The sequence below is a fragment of the Trachurus japonicus genome, chromosome 15 (genome assembly GCF_045865225.1).
Source record: "Trachurus japonicus isolate A0001 chromosome 15, Traja_1.0".
Taxonomy (NCBI): domain Eukaryota; kingdom Metazoa; phylum Chordata; class Actinopteri; order Carangiformes; family Carangidae; genus Trachurus; species Trachurus japonicus.
This window is the reverse complement of record NC_140921.1, coordinates 1583532-1610141: the sequence shown is the minus strand read 5'-3', so window position 1 is coordinate 1610141 and position 26610 is coordinate 1583532. Positions and strand designations below refer to the sequence as shown.

At 43.2% G+C, this 26610-nt stretch overlaps 2 protein-coding genes across 2 annotated transcripts in view; both read left to right on the top strand.

Annotated features, from left to right (window-relative positions):
- arfgef3 (ARFGEF family member 3) overlaps positions 1–10812 on the top strand; it is an 84730-nt gene extending 73918 nt beyond the window's left edge. The window contains exons 37-42 of the mRNA XM_085799179.1: positions 988–1320; positions 3554–3725; positions 5018–5119; positions 6064–6470; positions 7984–8509; positions 10574–10812. Coding sequence (XP_085655305.1) covers positions 988–1320; positions 3554–3725; positions 5018–5119; positions 6064–6470; positions 7984–8509; positions 10574–10765 — 1732 coding nt within the window. The 3' untranslated portion in view covers positions 10766–10812. The remainder of the gene's footprint in view (positions 1–987; positions 1321–3553; positions 3726–5017; positions 5120–6063; positions 6471–7983; positions 8510–10573) is intronic.
- Positions 10813–19154: 8342 nt separating this feature from the next.
- Positions 19155–25021, top strand: LOC146972970 (uncharacterized). The gene is made up of 3 exons (XM_085799114.1): positions 19155–19312; positions 21859–22329; positions 24965–25021. Exons 1-3 carry the CDS (start codon positions 19202–19204, stop codon positions 25019–25021), a joined length of 639 nt encoding a protein of 212 aa, XP_085655240.1. The 5' UTR covers positions 19155–19201.
- The last annotated feature ends 1589 nt before the right edge of the window (positions 25022–26610 follow it).

Below are 26610 nucleotides of genomic sequence, written 5' to 3'. Positions count from 1 at the left end.
CAATTCCCCCCTTTGCCCTTGGCCTTAACCCTTCGTTTTGCGTGTTCACGTGAAGTGGTAGGGGTGTCCCAATTCTTGTTCAGACGAGGGTTAGGGGGAAGTGGTCGGGCTATCTGGACTTTCAAACTTAGATTTTTCAGGGGCACACTACGGACCGAGGGCTATGGCAAGTTTCCCAGAATGCATCTCGCGGCAACCGGCAGCTGTTTTATTTCTCGCTGTAGCGCTGTTAATACGTCACTTTGTTAAGTTTTAATATGTTTTCATGAGAGAAAGTAGCTGTTTAGATCCCCAATGTGCGGTCGGTTTATCCACATGAGGCTGTTTAGACGTTTGCTCCGATGTTTTTGGGAGAAGTGAAGCTCCACCTGTGGAGCAGATCAGTGGCTTGTCACAGAGACACCACCCCGTCCAGAGAGCTCGTCGGCCGGCCAACCTCCATCGTCATCCCGGGAGAAAAGACGATCGCTAATTAACTTACCCGCAGGTTTTTAAAGGTTTACCGCCGCGTAGTTACATTCTTTTTAGGAGATAAATGTTGGTCTCATTGATGAAATGTAACAATTGTGGCAGTGGCATTAGTTTGTTTGAATTAAAAGTGAAGCTTCATGTGTGTTTTGGACACAGGAGCAGCGCTGCCTGGGGCTCTGTAAATCACCACATTTACATCAATAAATAAATGTTTTACAATGAACCGATCAGTCTTCAGTAAATTAAATTTTATTTTATTAAGTTAACATGGTTTTGAATAGAGGATTTGTGGCAAAAGCTCGTCACGTCTGCTTATGTGAAAGCCAGCAGAGACGACTGATGACGTATGTGACTGTTGAAGTGGTGTCCCAATTCGTAGCGGTTGACTTTCAACCTCTACCCCTTGTAGCTCCGTTTCAAGGGGCGAGGGTTAAGGGCTAGGGGTAGGGATGAAAAATAGAATTGGAATTGGGCAAAATAAAGCTGTAACTGATCCTGATCCTGGTTTTCCTGCAGCATCCCGTTCCGGACCATCGTGGTGAGTCTGCTGTCCCACCAGGTGCTGCTCCAGAACCTGTACGACATCCTGCTGGAGGAGTTCGTCAAGCAGCCCGAAGCTCAGGAGAAGGACAGGGTGACGCCCGTGACCTCTGACCCGAGCCGCCCGGCCCCCGTGACCTCTGACCCCAGCCGCCCGGCCCCCGTGACCCCCGTGACCTCTGACCCCAGCCGCCCGGCCCCCGTGACGCCCGTGACCTCTGACCCCAGCCGCCCGGCCGCCGGCTTCCTGCGCTACATCTCCATGACCAACCTGGCCATCATCCTGGACCTGCTGCTCGACTCATACAGGTGATACTACACTGTTACTACTCTATTAACCCTTCTATCCACCACTTTATTTTCCCATGATCCATTGCGTCACACCACAACGGAAGTGGGTTTTAGTAGCATTCTAGCGAGCGGCTAACTGGTAGCGTTAGCGGCTAACTGGTAGCGTTAGCCACCGGTGTAGGTACCAAATGTGGGGGCTCCGGGCTGCCAAAACCGTTTTGACTAAATCTGATGTTTGTTAAGTCTATAAAACAAATTATTGAACAAACATTACTATTTCTGTGTGCACGTTTTTGTAATTAGTCATGGTTATCGTAGTTGTTAACTTTGCTGCTGCTGACAGCTAACAGCAGCAGCTAAGCTAACATCAGGACGTCAGCTGTTAAAACCTTTACAGTCTATGGTTAAAACCCTCCCGTTGTCGGACACGACATGAAACTACTCCAGTTAGCTCAGTCATGTTGGAACTAGGATATCCGCTGGTAAAAATATTTTTCTCATGGGCCGTTTATTGAGTTATTGTTTATTGACACTGCTAACGGCTAACAGCTAACGGTTAGCCCAGCTAATCTAAAATGTAGTCACAATGGTGATATAGTGACGTGAAAATGTGACATAAAGCTAAAAACTCGTCCATATTGTTCTCATTAAAATTAGGTGATGATTATAAATAAAGTCATCACGGCCAATGTCTATCAACCAGTCTATGCTGTACACAATACAGTAACGGTGGAATGGAGTGTCATGGCAACACCCAGCGTCATTCTCCGGAAAGTGGTACAGAGTCTGTGACATTTCCTCCTGTAATTCTCTCTCCTTGTGTATTTATCCTTGTAAAACCTCAAGTTATTAACGTCCTTTATTTCAGAACAACCTGGGCTTTCAGGATATTAATACCTGTATAGGTGTCATATGAATTTACACTGCAAAAACTGCAAATCTTTCAAAGAATATTTGTCTTATTTCTTATCAAAATGTCTCATTTCTAGTCAAAACTTATATCTCTCCACTTAAAATAAGACTCATCAACTAAAAATTAACTTGTTTTTAGATCATTTTCACTTGTTTCAAACACATTTTCACTTAAAATAAGTAGAAAAATCTGCCAGTGAAAGCAAGTTTTCTGTGCTTGTAATAAGAAAGAAAAACTTGCCCCACTATCATTATGCTTGAAAGAAGTAAAAAGTGTCTAAAAACAAGCTACTTTTAATGTGATGAGTCTTATTTTAAGTAGAATGAGATTTGTTTTCACCAGAAATAAGATTTAAGACTTAAGATTTTTGCAGTGTAGGAAAAAGATTGTGTGTAGGAAAAGATTTATGATCAGAAAAAGAAAGGGAAAAAATAAATAAATAAATAAAAGCATCAGAAAAAAAAGACATAACACCTTATATAAGGCGTAAAATTACATCTATTACATCTATAGGACGAATCTCCTTGTTGTTTACAACTAGACGGGTAGAAAACCAGCACAATTATGACGGACAAGAGTTTCGCTATATTTATCTAATTTTTCATGTCACTATACGTTTAGACTAATCTGATGTTTGTAAAGTTTATAAAACCAATGATTGGACAAACATTACTATTTCTGTGTGCACATTTTTGTAATTAGTCATGGTTATCATAGATTAGCCGGGCTAACTGTTAGCTACCTGTTTAACTTTAATAACTCAGTGACTCAATAAACGCTCCATGAAAAAATATTTTCTCCAGCGGATATCTGAGTTCCAACATGACTGAGCTAACTGGAGTAGTTTCATGTCGTGTCCCACAACGGGAGGGTTTTAACAGCTGACGTCCTGATATTAGCTGTTAGCTTAGCTACCGCCGTTAGCTTAGCTACCGTTAGCTGTCCCTGTCAGCTGAGCCACTGATGCTTTCTAGACACTGTGATTCCCCCAAACTGAATAAATACAACACATAGCAACACAAAACACACACACACAGAAATAGTAATGTTTCTTCAATCATTTCAGATTTGTCTAAACGGTGATAGGGCGTGAAAAATATGATATATAGCTAAACTCTCATTCGTTACTATTGATCTCATTCAAATTACAGCTGGTTTTCTACCCGGAAGTAGAATGTAAACAACAAGGAGATTCGGTCTATTGCTCTGTTTCTACTGGAGTTGCCGTGCCGGCCAGTTAGCCCCGCCCACCCTGTTGTTTTCCGATAGCGAGTCAGTGCAGCCTCTATGATCGGTGCTGGTGTGAGAACGTGTCGTCCCTCTGTGTTTCTGCTTCAGGACGGCGCGAGACTTCGACACGCGGCCGGGTCTGAAGTACCTGCTGATGAAGGTGTCGGGCGTGTGCGGAGCGGCGAACCTTTACCGCCAGTCGGCCATGAGCTTCAACCTGTACTTCCAGGCGCTGCTGTGTGCCACGCTGAGCCAGGCCGACGGCATGAGCGCCCAGCAGGTAGGACACGCCCATTACTTTCCTTTTATAGATTCAGCTTTAAGGTGAGTTTCTGCTGTATAGCTGTGGACGTGTGTACCTACTGTACCTCTCTCAGTGTTTCCTCCGCGGCCAGCTCGCAGTAAGTCACACAAAGAAACACGAGACAATCCGGTCAATTTTCAAAATAAAACACCGCGATTGACTAATATGTCGGATGGTCTGATGGGAGGGGGGGGCGGATAGCAATTAATTAGCGCGTTGTAGCGCATGTTTATTACCGTCATTACCTGTCCATGTGCCCGTGTGTGTGTAAGTGCGTGTGTGCGAGAGAGAGTCGCGGCCCCACAGAGTCGTTAATTAACGCTGGATGCGCTGGGTGATAAGTTTCGTTTTTACTGAGGAGGAATGAAGAACTCAGCTGTGATTGAAAAGAAAAGCACCTAAACCCAGTCGAGAGTTGTAACTGTGTAGTGGAAAGGGGTGCAAAGTAATGGTAACTGGTAGTGGAAACCCTGCTTTACATTGTTTTAACATAAAAATTTAAAAAATCATCATTCTGAAGGTGTGGCGGCTTTTATTTTGCCGTGGCGGTGCGCCACGATCAATTACATGTAGCGGAAACCCTGTCTCTGTTTCCTTATTGGACAATAAAAACATTGGACATTGTCTCATAAACTATTCCATTTTTCTTCACTGAATGACTTTGATTATTCGAAAAATCATTTCTAGAGCTGCAACTATTTCATTATCGACTGATCTGTCAATAATTTAAACAATGAATCGATTAGTTGTTTGGTCAATAAAATGTCTAAAAACATCAATCAGTGTTTCTCAAACCACCAGACATCGTCCTCAAATGTCTTGTTTTGTCCACAAACCAAAGAGAGACTCAGTTTATTGTCATAAAGGAACAAAGAAACCAGAAATATTCACATTGAAGAAGCTGGAAGCAGAGAATCTGGACTTTTTTTCTTGAAAAAAAACTACTCAAACTGATTATTAGATTATCAGAATAGTTGATGATTAATTTAATAATCGATTAGGCTATTGTTTGATTAATCGACTAATTGTTGCAGCTCTAATCATTTCCCTAAAACATAAAGTACTCCTAAATGCTGAGGAGTTGTGATGTTTTTGAGAAATAAATAGTCAAAATTCAAAATTTTTTTGACTACTTTTTGTAGACAGAATAACTAAAGTACTGATAACAGGTAACGGTATCGTATCGGTTCAAATGTGAACGGTTCCCATGGTTACCACATAGCAACACATCAGCTAAGGAGTCGTTTCACCTGTGGCTGTGGTTCCAGGTGAAGAGGATCCTGTACGAGGAGGAGGACGGCAGCTCTGACTCCTCCCACCCCGGCTCGGCGTCATCCGAGGACGAGGACATCTTCGAGGAGACGGCTCAGGTGAGACAGGTGACGTCCTGGTTCCTCTGTAGGGCTGTAGGGACGATGCGCTGTTCTCCAGATTCGATTCTTCTACGATTTTTTGGATGTCGATTCTATTTAAATTGCGATTCTACGATATTGCAGATTTTCTCGATTTTTAGTCTTTAGCATTTTTAACAGCAGTGAAACAGTTGAATGATAATGATTGTCTACAGACTATTCCAGGAAACATATTTCCCCCAAAAAATACACATCACATGTAAGTCAGTTTTTAAAGGTGTACAGAAATGGCCGTTTGTCCTGTTTGTCGCGCCGAGTTGTCACAAGCTGCAACACGAGTTTACCCGAGTAAGGAAAACGAATTTGATTGGTCGTTATCGAGCGGGCGGGATATTCAAAGTTTGGGGGGAGACCGAGCTCCGTGTGTGTGTGTGTGTGTCTCAGACGTTTGAATGACGGATGACGGATCCAATATCAGTGGCTGATGAATCGTGTACAGGCTGACGTATAATCCGTGCGCCTGCATTATCCAATGCGAAAAAAAAAATACACACTTTCATCCCGGATTCACTCAAAAATAGAATTTTGCACAAAGTTTGGCCTACATCGTCTGATAGATGAGTTATTACACTAATTTTATGACCCAGAGTGGGCTCAAATTCAGTTTTCTTTTCTGTACAGCTTTAATAGGTAAACTGCTACATTTTAACATTTATCTGCACACAAATACTGTAAGTAACATACTCCATTATAAAGTGAACCTAACCCTTTTCAAAACCTGGACTCTCTGAATGTAAAAAAAGGGGAACAAATGCACATTGCACAATATAAAAAAAAAAAAAATCAAAAAGAAAAATCGGAATTGGAAAAAAATCCCCCCCAAAAATATTGCGATGCTTATGTGAATCAATATTTTTGCTCCCACCCCTATTCCTCTGTGTGTGTGTGTGTTTGTTCAACAGGTGAGCCCGCCTCGCGGCCGGGACAAGCGTCACCCGTGGCGACAGCCAATCCCGTCGCTCAGCGTGCAGCCGCTGGGCGGCGCCGACTGGGCGTGGCTCGTCAAGCGTCTCTACAAACTGTGCGTGGACCTGTGCAACAGCTACATCCAGATGCACCGCGACCTGGAGAGCGCCCTGGAGGACGCGGCGCTGCTGAGGGGCGGGGCCTCTGGAGGGGGCGGGGCCTCGGGCGGCGGCGACCACGTCTTCTTCCTGCCGCTCTTCCAATCGGAGACGTCCACGCCGTCGTCGGGCGGCGGCCTCTCGGCCAGAGAGACGCCGTCGGAGGAGAGCGGCTACAGAGGCCAGGGGGCGGAGCTTAGCACGGCGTCGCCCGGGGACACGCCCACCCCCAGCCCCGGGTACAGGTCTGTGATGTCACTGACTCCGCCCTCAACACCGAGGACACATCCAATCAGATTTCATTAGATTAACTTTAGTAGCCACACTGCAAAAGCTCAAAATCTTACCAAGAATATTTGTCTTATTTCTAGTCAAAACAATCTCATTCTACTTAAAATAAGACTCATCACATAAAAAGCAGCTTGTTTTGAGACACTTTTTACTTCATTCAAGCAGATTTTCACTTGAAATAAGTAGAAAAATCTGATAGTGGAGCAAGTTTTTCTTTCTTATGACAAGCACAAAAAACTTGCTTTCACTGGCAGATTTTTCTACTTATTTCAATTGAAAATTAGTTTGAAACAAGTGAAAATGATCTAAAAACAAGTAAATTTTTAGGTGATGAATCTTATTTTAAGTGGAAAGAGATTAGTTTTGACTAGAAATGAGACATTTTGACAAGAAATAAGACAAATATTCTTGGAAAGATTTTGAGTTTTTGCAGTGCATGTTTACATGGACACAAATACAATTTTTTTCCAAAAAATCTGGGAAAAATACATTAAAAAAAAGACAAGACAATTAACATCAATATTGACTGAAATATGTCATAAATATAGAAATATGTTAGTGGGGTAAATGTTATGTATCATTTTCTATTGAACTTCTTTGATTTTATTGGAGATGGCAAATTTATGTGGAAGGAGCCATGTTGTTTTCCAGTTAATGAGAAGGAGGAGGACCATACACATTTTCCTTTTCCTACAAAATACACAATTAACATCAATACTGTCAGAGTTATTTTCTGAGTTTGTAGAAGTTGCAACCTTATTGAGTAGGTTTCTGTCTTTAAAGCAGAAGTAAGCGATCCGGTGGTTTTGTCTAACTTCCTGTCAGCAGATGGAGTTAGCAGTCCCCACCCTCGTCCCTACGTCACCACATTCACGCGCATCCCTTGGCTGCACACACAGAGAGGACTGCCCCTTTATGCCGTTCTCTCTCCTCATTGGATAAAGGTTGTAGGATGCAAGGAAAGTTTTCTCCTGGGCTCAGAGCAGAGCAGAGTGACTGACAGACCCGTGTTTCAGACCAAACACTCTATAGAAGTGATTGCTGTCGGAAGATACAACTATTTAAGACTTAGATTAACACAAAAATATCGCTTACTTCTGCTTTAAAATAAGACTCATCACATTTAAAAAGTAGCTTGTTTTTAGACACTTTTTAATTTTTTCAAGCAAATTTTCCACTTGAAATAAGTAGAAAAATCTGATAGTGGAGCAAGTTTTTCTTTCTTATTACAAGCACAAAAAACTGAAAATGAAAATTAGTTTCAAACAAGTGAAAATGATCTAAAAACTATTTAATTTTTAGGTAATAAGTCTTATTTTAAGTGGAAAGAGTTTAGTTTTGACTAGAAATTAGACATTTTGACAAGAAATAAGACAAATATTCTAGGTAATATATTGAGTTTTTGCAGTGAACTGGCTTTTCTTATACTATATCGATCCTGTATTTGTTATTGTCTGGTCTCCACAGCTGCACCGGCAGTCTGCCTCACCACTTCAGGATGGGAGGAGAGAGGAGAGACTCCAACCTGACGTCCAGCTCGTTGGGGGGCGGAGCTCCGTGCGGCGGCGGCGGTGTCGGTGTCGGTATGTGCGGCGGCGGGCGGAGGAAGGAGTGGTGGGAGAGCGCCGGGAACAAACTGTACTCGATGGCGACCGACCGGACGCTCAGCAAACTGATGATGGAGTACAAGAGGAGGAAGCAGCAGCAGCAGCAGCCGCAGCAGAGCCACCTCAACCTGTTCATGAAGGAGCAGGGCCGCACCGCAGCGGGGGGAGGAGGGGGAGGGGGCCCCGAGGCGGCCAGGAGGGGGGGGGGCTCCTCCGCCGAGCCGCCGCCTCAGAGGCCGCAGCAGCTGGTGGACCAGCAGGGGCCGCCGCTCAGACACTCCGTCAGCGCCGGGCCAGAAGTCCTGAGGCAGGAGAAGAGGCCGCGGTCCGGGTCCACCATGAGCTCACACAGCATCTCAGTGAGGGACGCAGAGGCACAGATACAGGTGGGGGAGGGGCCACTGGGGGGGCAAGGTTCATTTATTATCATTCAACTTCATGTCGCACATGAATTTGCACTCAGGTTCGAGCACAAAAGTCGGCTACAACAGTAAAGACGACTAGAAAATGTCTGCTTTTGAGACGGCCACAGGGGCTGCGAGTGTGTGTGGTTGTAAGCTTGATATAAATGTGTGGGAGGGGCGACGTTCACTCACTTGGTAGAACTGCCGCCCCACGTTGAGGCTATATTCCTCACTGCAGAAAGGACCCCGGTTCGAATCCCGCATCGGACGGCCCTTTAATGCATGTCATTCCCCCTCTCTGCCTCCCCATTTCCTGTCTCTCTCTCTCGACTGTGCTATCAATTAAAGGCATTAAAAAGCCCCCAAAAAATACTTGAAAAAATATATGTGTGGGAGCTAGGGGTCAGAAGTAGATTAAAGGGATACTTCACCCAATATCGATAATTCACCAACTTTCTACTCACCGTCATGCCAAGGAAGGGTTTGGAGAACTTTCAGAGTCATCAAAACGCTTGTTGTTTCATGTGGCGGCTTGGGTCAGAACGGACGAGCAGTATGGAAGTATTTGGATGTTTCATAGTCTGTGTTTTGGACAATTCGAAAAAGTGAATATTTTGGAAACACTTGCGAGTTATAAACAGGGGTCGGTTCTGCTTCTCTTGGAAAATCTTTGTATTAGAGTCAATGAGGAGCAGAGACAGACGTGGCCGCACAGAGAGACTCACAGTTTAAATTCTGCAAGTCTCTCTGCTTTGATGAACACATTGTTAGAAAGAGGACAAGTTTGTCTACAACTGTGGAAAAAATCATGTGTGTAAAGTGTAAATTGTGGCCGTGAGCAGCGTGGAAAGAGAAAAGTTTCAGATAATTTCTCCCACTCTAGCCGATGATGTCACCCACTCTGGCACGAACATTCAGCGCAACACCCATTATAATCTCAACACTTCTCCAAAAATGATCATGGTCATTGAACAGTGATTGATCAAAAACTATAATACCTATTGAAACGTAGAATATTACACCAATAGATGAGACTTGTGTCTACATTTTAAAGTTTGAATGGAGTCTCTAGATGAAAGTATGCCGGAGCAGTAGACGTTTGAAAAAATTAAATAATGTCTTCATTTTTTGACCTCCTCCCATTCATTCTCTATGAGAAATTTTTTACGACCTAAGACGTAAGAAAGATAACAACAGTGCAGTGGTTCCCAACCTTTTTTGGTTCGTGAATCGTGACCCCAATTTGACATCACAAATTTCTGGCGACCCCGTCAATCAAGATGCGCCAGCTCAGATTTTATATGTTGCATTTTATTTGAACTCTATTTATATTCGAGAAAGTTAAAGTATAGATACAGTTTTTAAAGATTGTCTGTGGTGTTTTTAATCATAATTTTAAAAAGAACTAGAAAAAGAATTTCCTGCAGAAAATTCGTGTGAATGCAAAAGGTGTTATCTGGATAAAAGTTAACCGAATTTTGAAATCCCTTTTTTTTTTGCTATCCAGGATCACGTAATCCATCTTACTTTTATCCCAGTTGTTCAACGCAAAGTTGGATTGGATCGGTCTGATTCAAATCCAAATTTTCAAGAATACCAAATCCGGATAAATGCGTGTGAATGCTGAAAGCAGCTGAACGCTATTGCTGAAACAATGCTGAATGAGCTGAAGAAATTGTTGAATCAATGCTAAATTAGTTGAAGAAACTGCTAAAGCAATGTTGAAAGAGGCTAATGCTAAAGCTGAAACATATAACTTATGTATTATATACCTAGTATGAGATGAATGTTTTTATCAAATACTAGACTCCACATGGGGTCCCAACCCCAAGGTTGAAAAACACTGCAATAGTGCCTTGGTGCGTTTTCCCTGTGGCCCTACGAAGTAAACAGATCTAAGGACAGACATGATATGAATATATATACGTGTATCAAGCTGCAGGTGTAAGGCAAATTTCCACTGTGCTTTTAAACCATTGGACAACTGGTCGTCTTACCTTATCTTAACCCCCCCCCCCTCTCCCCTCTCCCCTCCCCCCCCCCCAGGCGTGGACCAACATGGTGCTGTCCCTGCTGAACCAGGTGCTGCTGCTCTCTGATTCGTCCTTCCTGTCGCTGCAGCCGGCCCTCTACCCGTCCCTCAGCCAGCTGTCCTGTCACGTCACCGACGCCCGCGTCCGCCAGGCGCTCCGCGATTGGCTGGGCCGCGTCGGCAGACTCTATGACATCACCGTGTGATGCGGCGGCTGCAGCGGCGGCGGCGGCGGCTGATTGGTCGGTCGGTCGGTCGGTGACGTGGTGGAAACAGGAAGTCGGTCGTTACAGGAAGTTACGTGTGAGACGCCGCCATGTTGGATCGGTGTCGCTGTGACATCATCACGGCGCAGCACAGCGATTGGTGGAAAGATTTGATTGACAGCCTCTGATTATGTCATACGAAACTTTATGAACTGCAGACGCCAGAGCGGACGATCTGATTGGCCGATAGAGGACGAGGAGTTTTATTGATTTGACAGTGAACACACACACACACACACACTGATTTGCCTGTTTTGCGGAATGAATCATGATTTTGTCACTAATATAATCAGTTGTTGTTGTTTCACACGTGTGCAGTGAATCATGGGAACTGTAGTTCATGAGAGGAGAGGGAAGAAGAGGAGCCTCCATTTCCCATGATCCTTTGCAGCCCTGATTAAAACCAAACAGCCACACTGTTCTAATCTAAGCGTCGTGTTTCACTGTCGTTTAAAAATCAGAGACTCGGTCGGAGAAGTCGTTTCCTGTCGTCATGGTGGTCGTCGTGGTGGTCGCCACGGCAACAGCCAACGACCTGGACCTGGTGGATGTGAATGTTCTTCTGTATTTTCTGTATCGAGCTTTAAACACATGAATGTCTGTTAAACCTGAGGAGCAGGAGGTGTTGTTATTTTATTTAAACCAAACTGTTCATTCATTTATTTATTCATGAAATGTTCATTATTTAAAATATTTAATTATTCTATATTTTTTTGTTTTATTTGTGTGTGTGTCGGCGTCGCCTGTTCGATTCCCCCACCACTCGTTTATGACACGTTTGCCTTATTAACACTTCGCTGTCACTTTGTCTTTCTCTACGACGGCTCAAGCTCCGCCCCCTCCGCCTTAAACGGTGTGATGTCACAGAAAGTTGTTATTTTGATGTCATCAGCTGTTTGTTTGTTGGTCCGCATTTCCCATGATGCATAGGACGAATCTCCTTGTTGTTTACAACTACTTCCTGGTAGAAAACCAGCATGAGAACAATAGTGACGGACGAAAGTTTCACTATATTTATCTAATTTTTCATGTTACTACCGTTTAGACTAATCTGATGTTTGTAAAGTTTATAAAACCAATGATTGGACAAACATTACTATTTCTGTGTGCACATTTTTGTAATTAGTCATGGTTATCATAGATTAGCCGGGCTAACGGTTAGCTACCTGTTTAACTTTAATAACTCAGTGACTCAATAAACGCTCCATGAAAAAATATTTTCTCCAGCGGATATCTGAGTTCCAACATGACTGAGCTAACTGGAGTAGTTTCATGTCGTGTCCCACAACGGGAGGGTTTTAACAGCTGACGTCCTGCTTAGCTACCGCTGTTAGCTTAGCTACTGTTAGCTGCAGCCACTGATGCTTTCTAGACACTGTGATTCCCCCAAACTGAATAAATACAAGACATAGCAACACAAAACACACACACAGAAATAGTAATGTTTCTTCAATCATTTCAGATTTGTCTAAACGGTGATAGGGCGTGAAAAATATGATATATAGCTAAACTCTCGTTCGTTACTATTGATCTCATTCACATTACAGCTGGTTTGGAATATAAACAACAAGGAGATTCGGTCTATTGAGGCTGGGGGTCGAACGCTCGAGAGTCGAAACAACTTTATTTCCCCGTCACCGACGACGTTCTCACTTTTCCCACTCGTCGTTAGAAAAACATTTTTGCTCGTTAGCCGGGCTCCGACGACGACGATGATGATGATGATGATGTCACAGAGTATTTTTAGAGGCTGATGATGTGGTGAGTGGCTCTGACCTCCATCCTGCTGAGAGATTATGAGTGAATGAACGTGTGGATGAATGGACAGAGAGAGAGAAGGAGAGAGTGTGAGTGCTGCTAACTGCACCAGCTCCATATTGAGGGCAGGTCGTGAGGGGGCGGGGCTTAGAAGGAGATTTACTCCTCTGTTTTTCACCCAGTTCATCAACAGCCGGTCACTCGCACTCGATGCTCTCTCTCTCTCCCTCAGCGGGTCACCAGGGTCCAGATTAAACCGGACGGCGCCGGTTCCTCCAGGTGAAACCACCAGGGTCTGACTGGACAGACTGAGGCTCCGCCCACTCTGCTACACGCTCACTTTAAAACTCCTCTCTCTGCTACATGTCCTGTTTAATTTTGAAAACTCAGCGGTTGTGTTTTATGGTTATTTGTTGGTTATTATCAGAACAGGTCCGATCTCCATCCTGATTGACTTTACGTTAAAGGGATACGCCAACATTTTTTTTTCGTGTCTTCCCTCACTCCCAAGTCCATGACCAGCAGATCGACACCATCCTTTCTACTGTGTGTGCAGTAACAAGGGAGATACGGCAGAGCTGGCGCACCGCTAATTAGCTTAGCTCAAACACTGGAAGTGTATGGGTAGTGTTAGCCTGCTTCCACCTAAAGTCGCTAATTAGCTTAGCTCAAACACTGGAAGTGTATAGGTAGTGTTAGCCTGCCTCCACCTAAAGTCGCTAATTAGCTTAGCTCAAACACTGGAAGTGTATAGTGTTAGCCTGCCTCCACCTAAAGTCGCTAATTAGCTTAGCTCAAACACTGGAAGTCTATAGTGTTAGCCTGCCTCCACCTAAAGTAGCTAATTAGCTTAGCTCAAACACTGGAAGTGTATGGGTAGTGTTAGCCTGCCTCCATCTAAAGTCGCTAATTAGCTTAGCTCAAACACTGGAAGTGTATGGGGAGTGTTAGCCTGCCTCCACCTAAAGTCGCTAATTAGCTTAGCTCAAACACTGGAAGTGTATGGGTAGTGTTAGCCTGCCTCCACCTAAAGTCTTCAGAGAAACTCTTCAGCAACTCTAAACGGAAACCGGCGGGCCAATCTTCGTCTCAGAGCTGACAAAACTCTCCGGTAAGGCATCTTGAGCGGTCAAATGCCGCTAACGGGACGAGATCGGTCAAAACGGAGGGTTCAAGCTAAGACGCTTTATTTTGGTTCAAGCTAGCTACATCGAGGGTAGGTTAGCTTCCTATTTCAAAGTAAAAGCACAAATTCTATCGTCATGGTTTTCTGTATGTAAAGGGCAACGGGTGTTTTATTTTGTGAAAGTAACCGGAAGTGCGTTGGTCACAACGGCTAGCTTGAGTAGCGCAGAATTCGACAGAACAAAATAGTAAACAGCTGGTATTTAGACAAATTAACGACACACTGCTTATCTAAACGGCTACTTTCTCACCTAAACATGTTTGAAATGTGGATAAAGTGAAATATTTACAGAGTTTACAGCTAAAATAAAACCAGCTTCTGACTGCTGATTTCAGCTCGGGTAGGAGGCAGGCTAACACTACCTATACACTTCCAGTGTTTGAGCTAAGCTAATTAGCGACTTTAGGTGGAGGCAGGCTAACACTACCTATACACTTCCAGTGTTTGAGCTAAGCTAATTACGGGCGATACGGCTCTATCTCCATGGTTACTGCACACACAGTCGAAAGGATGGTGTCTATCTGCTGGTCATGGACTCGGGAGTGAGGCAAGACACGAAACAAAAAAATGTTGGCGTATCCCTTTAAAACCAAAGTTCAGTTGTGTTTCTGTTTTAAAGAACAAACTTTTAACTCGTTCCTTTAACTCTGATGCTAAAAAGGTGTGAACGACCAAAAACAAACTGTCCTCGTGTCCTCTAACCCGTCCCCGTTTGTCCTTCTTCCTTCCAGCTGTGAGTGGACAGATGTTGTCGGCCATCAGTGTGATCAGTGAGTGGGGGTGGGGGGGTTGGGGGGGGATTTAGTGGCGTTAAGTCTGTGACGGCGTTTTCATCCATAAAAAGCAGAGCAGCAGACTGATGTTCCAACACAAACACAATCTCCTTCTTTACTTTCTTTTGTTTCACTAATGTGCAGCAGCTCTGAGATTAACTCCAACTTCATCTTCGCCCCTAAAGCTGATTTGAAAACTTTTATAAATCCAAACATCATCATCGTCATCATCATCATTAGGCCCTGCCCACCACCACCACTAACCACCGCCACCACTACAAAGACTTTAGGACAAAGTCTTTTTTAAGCTCTTGATTGTTTTCTGCAGCGACGGCTCCTTCCTCTGCCACGGCGCCGCCCGGCCGGGGAAACGGTAATCGCATTTTTTATTTTATTTTTTTTTCTGCCGACAAGTGAACTCATCACCAGTTTAGTGTCTTATTGTGCAGCCGAGGGATTATGTTTGAGTTTGAACAGATTGAAGAGGCGCTGACCTACTACAGCAGCTACTGCAGACTCAGAGCTGCAGCTGATTGATGGATGAAGCTTCTCAAAGAGCCGGAGCTTAGGCAGCAAAACTGAAGAGCAACAGACAGAGAGAAAGAGTTACTGACTGACTGAGTGACTGAGTGAGTGAGTGAGTTTAGCGATGAGTTCGAGGTCGTAGGAGAGAGAAAAGCAGCTTTCACTGTTTCCTGTCTACAAAAGTGCGACAGAGGAAAAAAATAAAATAAGACACAACACGACCCAGACGACTGACACAGTTTCACAGCAACGTTTATACGTTACGTTTCGGTCAAAAGATGATGGTGGAAATCAATCAGAAAAACCAAAACATTTGATAAAAACTCCAGTTTAACATAGTTAATTAATTCTTCCTTCATAGATTCATAAATGTCTAACTCATTAATAAGTTCCTATGTTTAATCGCTTAAGTTTTTCTTCACTGAATCTCTGCAAACATCCAAAAATCCTACTGCATTTGAAGGGATAGTTCAACATTTTGGCAAATTGGCCCATTGTCATAATCCCTATAGTCATAGCAGTAGGTTCATTACCTTTAATTGTCGGTGCAAGATAGTTTTTAGAACGGCGGAGCAGAGCCGTGAGCTGCTCAGAGCTACGCTACAGAGGAGGCTCATTATGGGATTTCTTGGTTTCCCTCATCATCAAACTCATCAAATACACAATCCAACAACTCCACAACGCTCTGGTGGACAAGTTGTGAGCTGCAGATTCACCACGCTATGAGATAATAACACAACGTTACCACACAGAGTTGTTTTAGAGGGAAATACAGAGACTGCTTGATGAAAAACTGTCCCTGAAGGCAACGCGCATCAGCGGTTTTGCATGAATTTCCCTCTAAAACAACTCTGTGTGGTAACGTTGTGTTATTATCTCATAGCGTGGTGAATGTGCAGCTCATACAAATGACACGGACAGTATGTGTTAATTAAAACTCCTACCAATTCAATGTTATGTTTGTTTTAGTTGCATGCGAGCTGCACTGATCTTTCAACATAATCTGTTTTGGAAAGTGACCGTATTTAAGAATGTAGACGTTTAAATGATTGGGGCATTTAATACCACCATTAATTGTGAAAACAAGTAATCGTGACATCCCTAATTTCGGTTTTCATGTAAAACCGCTGATGCACGTTGCTTTCAGGGACAGTTTTTCATCAACAGTCTCTGTATTTCCCTCTAAAACAACTCTGTGTGGTAACGTTGTGTTATTATCTCATAGCGTGGTGAATGTGCAGCTCACAACTTGTCCACCAGAGCGTTGTGGAGTTGTTGGATTGTGTATTTGATGAGTTTGATGAGGGAAACCAAGAAATCCCATAATGAGCCTCCTCTGTAGCGTAGCTCTGAGCAGCTCACGGCTCTGCTCCGCCGTTCTAAAAATAGCTTCTTGCACCGACAATTAAAGGTAACGAACCTGCTACTGCTATGACTATAGGGATTAATATGGCAATGGGCCAATTTGACAAAATGTTGAACTATCCCTTTAAATCTGACATAGGCTACACTTAATCAAAGACGATGCATTTGAGGCACGTTTTGTTCGACTACATCTCCTGCATGAAGGCTGGTTCTTATCGGAGGGTTTCCCAGGTGTTTCCTCTTCCCTCACCGACCCTGAACGCACCGCCGCCGCCGTCGACCCTGAACGCACCGCCGCCGCCGTCGTGATTTCTAACCGTGTGAATTTTCTTCTTCAGCTTTTATATCAAAGACATTCGGTGTCTCCTGATGATGTTTCTACGCTGCTTCGCTCTGTTTGCCCTGAGCTCCGTCTGACAGGTGTTTCCTGCTCTGTTTGCCCTGAGCTCCGTCTGACAGGTGTTTCCTGCTCTGTTTACTCTGTTGTGTCGCACAATAAAAAGCAGTTTGTCTCGTACACTGTGTAGCGTTGTCCTCGTGTTGCATTCACAGGCTGCTGGGAGAGGAAACAACTGTCTCTGACTGGGTGACATTTACACATCAGCTTAAAGGGATAGTATCATTTTTTTAAAGTGGGGTTGTATGATCTCCAAATAGTACTTTAATTGCAGTAGAAGACTCTCTGCACTCCTCCCGTTAGCAACGCCAGCCCATAATAGCCCTGCCCAGAGATTTACAACATACAGTGTTTTGAACAGACCCAAAGAAATGGCCTATGGAACTGTGTATTTTTTTTTCAGGTAAAACCTCTTTTAGGCCGTGAAAATAGGCCGTTTCTTTGGGTCTGTTCACAACAATGTATGTTGTAAATCTCTGGGCAGGGCTATTATGGGCTGGCGTTGCTAACGGGAGGAGTGCAGAGAGTCTTCTACTGCAATTAAAGTACTTAGGGGCTATTTGGAGATCATACAACCCCACTTTTAAAAAAATGATACTATCCCTTTAAGCTCCATAAAACAGGCCGTCAGGACTTCCTGTCACTTTGTGATGTCACAACAAAGCTCCGCCCCCCTCCACACCTGGACACACCGTCCAACAACCTGCACAATTTGGTTTCTCTTAGTGTTTTATTCTGAAAATTAGAGCTGCAACTAACGATTATTTTCATTATTGATTAATCTGTTGATTAACTATTAATTTATTCGTTGTTTGATCAATAAAATGTTAAAAAATGTCTAAAAACACCAATCAGTAGCCATGTTTCCATCCAAAGTGATTCGAATTACTGGGAAATGCGCATTAAAAGAAATTCGAATCATGTGTGTTTCCATCTACGGACTTTGCACCCCCCCCCCCCCGGCCGGACGGACGGACTGACGGTCTGATTTGAACACATTAGCGCGATTTAGCGCATATGTTTATTACCGTCATAACGCGACCCGTGTGTGTGTGTGTGTGTGTGTGTGTGTGTGTGGGAGAGAGAGAGAGAGAGTTGCGCCGCCCCAGACTTTATTAATGATAAACGCTGGACGCGCTGCTGATAAGTTTGGTTTTTACTGAGGAGGAACTATGAAGAACTGTGCAGTAATCACATATGAAGGTGTGTGGGGGCTTTTATTTTGCCGTGGCGATGCGCCACAATTAATTAATTGTTGTGTGACAGCGGAAACCCTGATGTTGTCTTGTGAGTGAACTGCAAACACGGGAGCAGACGGGGTGAAAGTGCGCTACGTCACACTTGATTCGCATACAGCTGTTTCCATCCCATTCGAATCAACCAAAACCCGGCCATAGCGAGCGTATTTCATTTTGTGCGAATCAGAGGATTTTAATGCGAATCACGGCGTTTCCATCATCATTTTCCGATGCGATACATCTCGATGCGCATCTAAACAGCTGATGGAAACGCACCTAGTGTTTCCCAAACCACCAGACGACGTCGTCCTCAAATGTCTTGTTTAGTCCACAGACCAAAGAGAGACTCAGTTTATTGTCATAAAGGAACAAAGAAACCAGAAATATTCACATTGAAGAAGCTGAAATCAGAGAATTTGGACTTTTTTTTTTCTTAAAAAAACTTCTCAAATCGATTATTAGATTATCAAAATAGTTGACGATTAATTTAATAATCGATTATTGTTCGATTAATTGATTTATTGTTGCAGCTCTACTGAAAATCTGCTCTATTTTTCATTGCATCACTCAGAAAACAAATCTGTAGTTTCAGAACAAAAGTGTTTTTAGTTTTTAGATGCAACAACATTTTACGTCCAGATATTTTGATGGTGAATTATCTTCTCTTATGAATCTTCTTCCTCACGTCTCCAGATGTTCTGACACCTGCTCCAGATGTGCTCATCAGTTTTCCTCCATTCATTTCCTTCATTGAATTAAAAAGGAGGTTAAAACCAAATGAACTGAGTTACAGAGTAAACACACACACACACACACACACACACACACAGTGTTGAGAGTTGTGATGTAGTTGTAAATCCTCCATCAGGACCAGTGACGTCGACACATCGACTGTCTGCTGCCCTCATTCCCCTCCTCCCCCCTCCCCCTCCCTCTCTCTCCTCCCCCCTCCTGGTTTATTCCCCTCTCATCCCTTCATCTCTCTCAGTTTCTCTCTGACCCTCTCTCTGGACTGTTCTTCTTCATCGTCGTTGTCGTCGTCGTCCTTCTTCTTATTCTTCTTTTTCTTGGTCCATCGTTCCTCTCGGCCCCTGTGGCCCCCCCGAGCCCCCCTCAGCCCCCCCCTGCCCCACCATGCGGTTCCTCCTGGAGAGCAGCTGGATGAAGTTCGGTCCGGCCGGTCGGGACGATCTGGACTGGTCCCCCGGTCCGTCGGCCCTGCCATCCACCGACCGACAGACACCGGTGAGTTTAACAACACCTAGACAGACACCGGTGAGTTTAACAACACCTAGACAGACACCGGTGAGTTTAACAACACGTAGACAGACACCGGTGAGTTTAACAACACGTAGACAGACACCGGTGAGTTTAACAACACGTAGACAGACACCGGTGAGTTTAACAACACCTAGACACTAGACACCGGTGAGTTTAACAACACCTAGACAGACACCGGTGAGTTTAACAACACGTAGACAGACACCGGTGAGTTTAACAACACCTAGACAGACACCGGTGAGTTTAACAACACCTAGACAGACACCGGTGAGTTAAACAACACCTAGACAGACACCGGTGAGTTTAACAACACGTAGACAGAGAGACACCGGTGAGTTAAACAACACGTAGAGGCATCGATTCATATTCATATATATATGTAAATGTACTTTATTTATACAGCCCTTTAAAACAAACCTTTCGGTGTACCAAAGTGCTTTACAGTGGGTCATAAAAGAGAAGAACAAAATAAAAAAACAATAAAAAACAGTGAAGGCAATAAAATGCAGCAAAATCAAATAAGTTAAAATAAGATAAAAGTGTCATCATGCTACTGGGTATTAAAAGCCATCCTAAATAAATATGTTTTTAGCCTCGGTTTAAAAAAAAAAAGATGATATATATAATATTCACTTTAACTGTCTCATTATAATCTATAAGATTTTACATCATAACAGGAATCAAAGTTTATTTTAGAGTTTTAGTGAAAAAGATTTTCACAATAAAATTCCACTTATTATTTATCAATTATATTATTTATTATATTTATATTAATTATATATGAATAATTATATGTAACATAAATTTGCAGGATGAAGATTTGTTTATCCTCAGTGTGTGTGTGTGTGTGACCCCACTGTCAGAAGTGAAGAGTCTCATTTTTTATGTGATCTCACTGTGTCATTGTGAATTTTAAATTCTTATTTTTAACCCTTTTATCCTAAATCAAATATTTATTCTAAATTATGTTTTAATCCTTTAAATTAAAACGGATCAATAATCAGTTAAAAACAGAAACATCACCTTAGTACCACACAGCCGTCTCCGTAGCAACAACATCACTGGAGATGTGATGCCGACAAAGACCAACGACGTCTGAACATCTGGACTTATTCATTATATTGTGATTTATTATGTAGCTCAGTTTTTAAAATGTTTTTATTTAACTTTCTTGTTTTTTTAACAGAATTTAAATTAAATTAAACAACTGAGATGTTTATAAATAAAAACATAAACTTGAATTGTTATGTTTTTAGTTGATGAACAACTTCAAAACACATGAGTTCAGTGATTAATCAGCACTTTAACCCTTTCAGTTAAATGTTGTGACGTCCACTCAGACAGATGTTGGTGGACAGTGCCGCCTGCTGGTCACAACACAGAAGAACAGCTTCACCTTCAATGATCTGAAAATACATGGAAACATGAATATATATATACTATATATATGATATGATAATATATAAGTAGAAATCATTAATAAAAAAACAAACATAATATTTACAAGGCAACAGCAGTGAAAAACATAATTATTATTAAACACTATTGTTGATGGTGAAATATTGACAAGTTCAATAACAGTAGAATTTATAAATCATATTTTCAATAAATGGAATTAAACACAACAAACAAAAAATCACAGAAGTGAAACAATCAGTTTAGTTACATAAAATAAAACATAAATTTGGAAATTTTGAAACTGGAAAATGTGACATTAAAATATTAATATTAAGACATATATCAATATTATTATTTATGATTCAACTTTTATTGAGTTTTAATTAAAGCAGAAGTAAGCGATCCGGTGGTTTTGGCTAATGCTGCGTTCCAGGCAGGCTTTTGAAACCGTAAATTACAGCTTCAAGTCACAACTTACGACTTTGTAGCGTTCCAGGCAACCCACTCGTGTTTCTCCGACCTGTTTTACCTGTGAAAGTCACTATAACGGCCACTCGTAACTTCTGACCCGTGAACTCGTACCAGATCGAACTGGTACGACTTCACAGGTCGGAAAAATACGAGTTACGAGTTGCCTTGAACGCACCATAACTTCCTGTCAGCAGATGGAGTTAGCAGCCCCCGCCCTCGTCATGGATCTATTGGTCCTCGTCCCTACGTCACCACATTCAGGTGCATCCCTTGGCTGCACACACAGAGAGGACTGCCCCTTTATGCCGTTCTCTCTCCTCATTGGATAAAGGTTGTAGGATACAAGGAAAGTTTTCTCCTGGGCTCAGAGCAGAGCAGAGTGACTGACAGACCCGTGTTTCAGACCAAACACTCTATAGAAGTGATTGCTGTCGGAAGATACAACTATTTAAGACTTAGATTAACACAAATATATCACTTACTTCTGCTTTAACTACTAAAACCAAAAATTTAGATTCACAGTCTTATAATTATCTATATTATTATTATATTAATATTAAATGCACTGGTGCAGTTTCACACCTGCAGCGTATGAATGAGAAAACGTGTTCATTGTGGTTTTTATTGTTGTCGACCCACAGGACCAGAGCTCGGGCGACGGTTTCCCCGGCGCTGGCTCCATCGCCTACATCTCCATAGCGACCGTCTCGGTGCTGCTGCTGCTGCTGGGCGCCCTCGGCCTGCTGCTGTGGCGCCGTGGGCGGGGCTTGGGCTTCGGCCCGGGCGGGAAGCTGGGATTGGCCAACGTGATCGCCCTGGAGGACCTGCAGGACCCGGAGAGGAACTGCGAGCTGCTGTCGTCCATCCGGCGCGGCCGCGGACAGAGCCAGATGCAGATGCAGAGCTCCGGCTCCGACACCGACCTGACCGACGGCGTCTTCCTCATGGTCTACCTGCCCTCGCCCTACGAGCAGACCCTCACCCGCATCGCCAGGGCCGCCAGCACCAGCAGCTCCAAGGACCTGGACCTGCAGCTGCCGAGTCCCGGACCCGAGACCGGCAGCAGAGGAGGAGGAGGAGGAGGAGGAGGAGAGGAAGAGACGAGGAGCAGAGTGATAGAAGAGGAGGAAGAGGAAGGAGAAGGAGAAAGAGAAGAAAGCAGGGGCTGAGCCAATCAGAAGAGAGAGAGCACAGGAAGGCCACGCCCCCTCATCGTCAGCTTCCTGTCCATCAAACACATCGGCCCCGTCCCACCACGTCTCCACTCTGGGCTGAGAGCGCTTGGTGACTCACACACTTTACTGGTGAAACGTACATTTTCAGTTCATATGAAGTGGCCAAACTCGCAGGGAGATTTAAAAGCAATCGGGACAAACTGGACAGTTGCAGCTGAGTGCCGTTGTTCACACTGGCACAACTTCAACACCCTTTTTTCAAACCAGTGAATATGATGCTCATACTTTGCAAAATCTGTTGAACGTTAGAACATTGGAGTGAGGATTACTGTAGGTCGGCTTCTTCTTGTCAACAGAGCTGAACCGCTCTGCATGAGCAACTGGTAAACTGGAAACTGGTACAAACTGAAACCAGCCAGGTTTCATAATCCAGAACGTGACATGTCCAGGCTTTGAACAGAGAAATTTTTCATCTGTTCAAGTATAAAGAACTCCATCATGACAGAAGAAACAGGTCACAGTCCCGGACCGGAGACCGGCAGCAGTAGAGGAGGAGGAGGAGGAGGAGACGAGGAGCAGAGTGATAGAAGAGGAGGAGGAAGAAGGAGAAGGAGAAAGAGAAGAAAGCAGGGGCTGAGCCAATCAGAAGAGAGAGAGCACAGGAAGGCCACGCCCCCTCATCCTCAGCTTCCTGTCCATCAAACACATCGGCCACATCCCATCATGTCTCCACACTGGGCTGAGAGCGCTTGGTTACTCCATAGACTGTAACAAACATGGCCGTAGCGTCCGTGACGTCCCCCAGTGGTTTTGGGGAGTCGTTTTTGTGACTCCACTATGGCGGCCTGAACAGCGCCATGTTGGATTGGCCGGCCGAGAACCCGCCCACTGGCCTCGAAGCAGCTGGAGCTGCTCGGACCTGTCACTCAACGTTTCCGCGCCCTAATTGGCCAGAGTTTTAACCTAATAATAGTAAAACGGTAGAGTTAACCCCCCCCCCCCCAGAGTGTGTGCGGGGGTAGAAACTATCGATTGAGACCAAAAAACGTTCTGACACCAGGCTTTTAACATCTTTATTGAGGATGTAAAGTGGGTGATTTTAACATGGGGGTCTATGGAGAATGCTGCTTTCTGACACCAGCCCCCAGAGGAAGCCGGGGGGATTGCAGTTTTTTGAACGCGGAAGTGAGCTTCACTTCTCAGACCCACAACTGCCCCCTTGGGTGACTCACACACTTTACTGGTGGAACGTACGTAGCTCATCGTGTGCAGCTGCAGCTCATATGAAGTGACCAAACACGCAGGGATGTTTAAAAGCAACCAGGACAAACTGGACAGTTGCAGCTGAGTGCCGTTGTTCACACTGGCACAACTCTGACAACTTTACTCCAAACCAGTGAATATGATGTTCATACTTTGCAAAATCTGTTGAACGTTGGAGTGAGGGTTAGTTAAAGGGGAACTATGCAAGTCTGCTCGCTTTTTCCTCTGTTCTGGTTACGCTGCTCTCAGCCATGTGCATTTGTTTACAACAAAGCCGGCGAAAAGTCAATCAATTGAAACGTTACATAATATATACGATGTTACAACGTCATCAACCGTCATAAACAAAAGATTACGGGTTACGGAGCGCGTTTGTGTTGCGGTGCAGCAGAGACGAGAGCTGGGAGACCGGGGCGGCGGCCAGATACTACACTGATGTTGTAAGGTTGGTTTTCAGCCGTGAGACACCAGGTGGAAGGCAGAGAGCCTCTGTTGTCACTGTAACAAGTCACAGTGTAGTTAACGATCACAATTACTCCAGAGCTTTTTAATTAAGGTAAAAATGTAGCAGAGCCACGGGAGAAATCCTGCTTAGTTCCTCTTTAAATCAGGCCTACTGTACAGTATGTGACCTGTTGGAAGGTCGGCTTCTTCTGAACCGCTCTGCATGAGCAACTGTTACAAACTGAAACCAGCCAGGTTTGTAATCCAAAACGTGACATGTCCAAGCTTTTAGCAGAGAAATTTTTCGTCTGTTCAATAAAGAACTCCATCATGACAGAAGAAACAGGTCACAGCAAGCTGCTGTGATCTCAGTCTCATCGACTCCAAAAGAGTCTCTATACGCAAGATTCAAATCATAAATGTGTTAGCCCAACTCTGTAAGTAAAAGAAAAGTGTGATGAAAAATATTCACATCAGTTATAATCAATAGAGAAAATTTGTAATTACATCATAAGAGATCAAAAATGATCAGATGTAAAAGTGAACAAAGCCTAAAGACAAAAAACTGAAATGGAAAAATATGAGATAAAATAATATAAAATAGCTATATGAGATTAAAAAGTCATAATTAGAGATAGAAAGTCAAATTAATAATGTATTCAGTGGCGTTTCCCAAACGTGGCTTGTTGCTCTCGGTAACGACAGACTTCACCAGCTGGTGCATTGTGGGATTTATACCTGGTCAAACGCCGCTCCGATGCGTCTGACCGCCAGTGGGTGAAGTGTAAATCATGTCTGAACTTCTGGTCGTTGGAGAAACGGGACTCACTGAACTGACACTGTGTGCATATTGTCACCGCTGCAGGAGGCGGAGACTCTGATGACGAGACTGAACGACCCGTCACGGGAATCAAACCTGTGACGTTTCAGCTGTTCGACCATGAAGGAGAAGGAGGTTTTTTAACTCAAGTTTTTACAGTGTAGATCAAACAGGAAGTGGGAGGAGCTTGTTACTCAGAGCGTTTTTGTTTTTTGTTTTTTTGTAAAAAAAAAAAAGCAAAGTAAAACCTTTTTATTTTCTATTCTGTTCATTTTATTTTCCCACATTTCATAGATCAAAATGACAGTTTCACTTTTTCAGTCCTTCATAGAAACAGGAAAAAGCTTTTATTTTGTTATACTGATGATTTTTATCTCTAGTAGCTGTGTGTATTTCCTGTCTGACCTCTGACCTCTTGACTAAACGAAGCAGAGATTTGTCCCAGTGTTTTTCCTCACGTGTGTTTTAGTAATTTTTATCTTTTGACGTCTGATGTCAAAGTTTGTTTTTGTGTTTTACAGTTTGTTTGTTTTTTAATAAAGAGTTTCCAAATCAGATAGAAACTTATTTTTATTTATTCATCTGTTGCTTCTTAAATAGCTGAACTCTGACACTTTAACGGTCAATAGGCAAATAAAACAAACCTTATAAATAAAACAAAAATTGAATTCAATTGTAGAGACGTTTGCTTTTTGTTTCAGGATTTCACCTGTTTTATATTTATATCATTATTTAGTTTAAATCAAGTATTCAACTGTTTTTGGTGTTTGTTTTTTAAAATTTGTGTTATTACTGTGGCTAATGCTAACGCTAAGTGACCCAGAGTCACTTTATGAAATTAATTTTGTGAAATCTCAGCCTTTTATTTTGGAGTAGCCGCAAACACTTAAAGGGGCAACGAGGAGTTTACATTTATGAGCCTCCGCACCGTGAAATTCTTTGACCGGCGCAAGACAGACTCATGTTTTCATTCATCAAGAATTAAAGTCAGAGGTTGGAAGACGATCACATACCGTCGTAGTTCCCACCATAAACGGAGATTCGGCGGCGTTATTCTCATGACTCGCCACGAAACCGTAAGTAAGGAAACGCCAGGGCCGGTTCTAGGGGCATATATGAGGGGGCAGTCAGAAATGTGAAGGGGGCATCATCACGTTAGTTAGTACATTATTAAGCATTAATATATAAACTAATGTGTTAACTAACGTTGAGTAATGCATACATAATGATAACTAATTACATTATTCAACTTTTAATTTATTAACTAACTTTGAGTAGTAAACATTAATTAACTGCTTAGTAATAGGCTACATTAATTAATGTGTTTCATAACCCTAAGTAATACATAATAATGATTGTTTATATATCTTTAAACAGTTAATTAATGCTTAATAATGTACTAACTAACGTTAATTAAGGGACCGACTCAGTCTTTCACTTTTATTGTGAAATCTCAGCCTTTTATTTTGAAGTAGCCGCAAACACTTAATATAACTACACATGGTTGTTCATTTTTTAGTTTGTTTTATTTTGTTGCCGTTGGAGACCAGAGCTCCTGCGGTCGATGGAGGATGGAGGACTGTGAGCTCGTCATCTTGAGGAGAAACAGCCGGTGAGTCGTTTCCATAGCGACCTCTGCTGCTGCTGCCTCGGCGCCTCCTGAGGACTCCTCGGCTCCTCGGCGGTGCAGC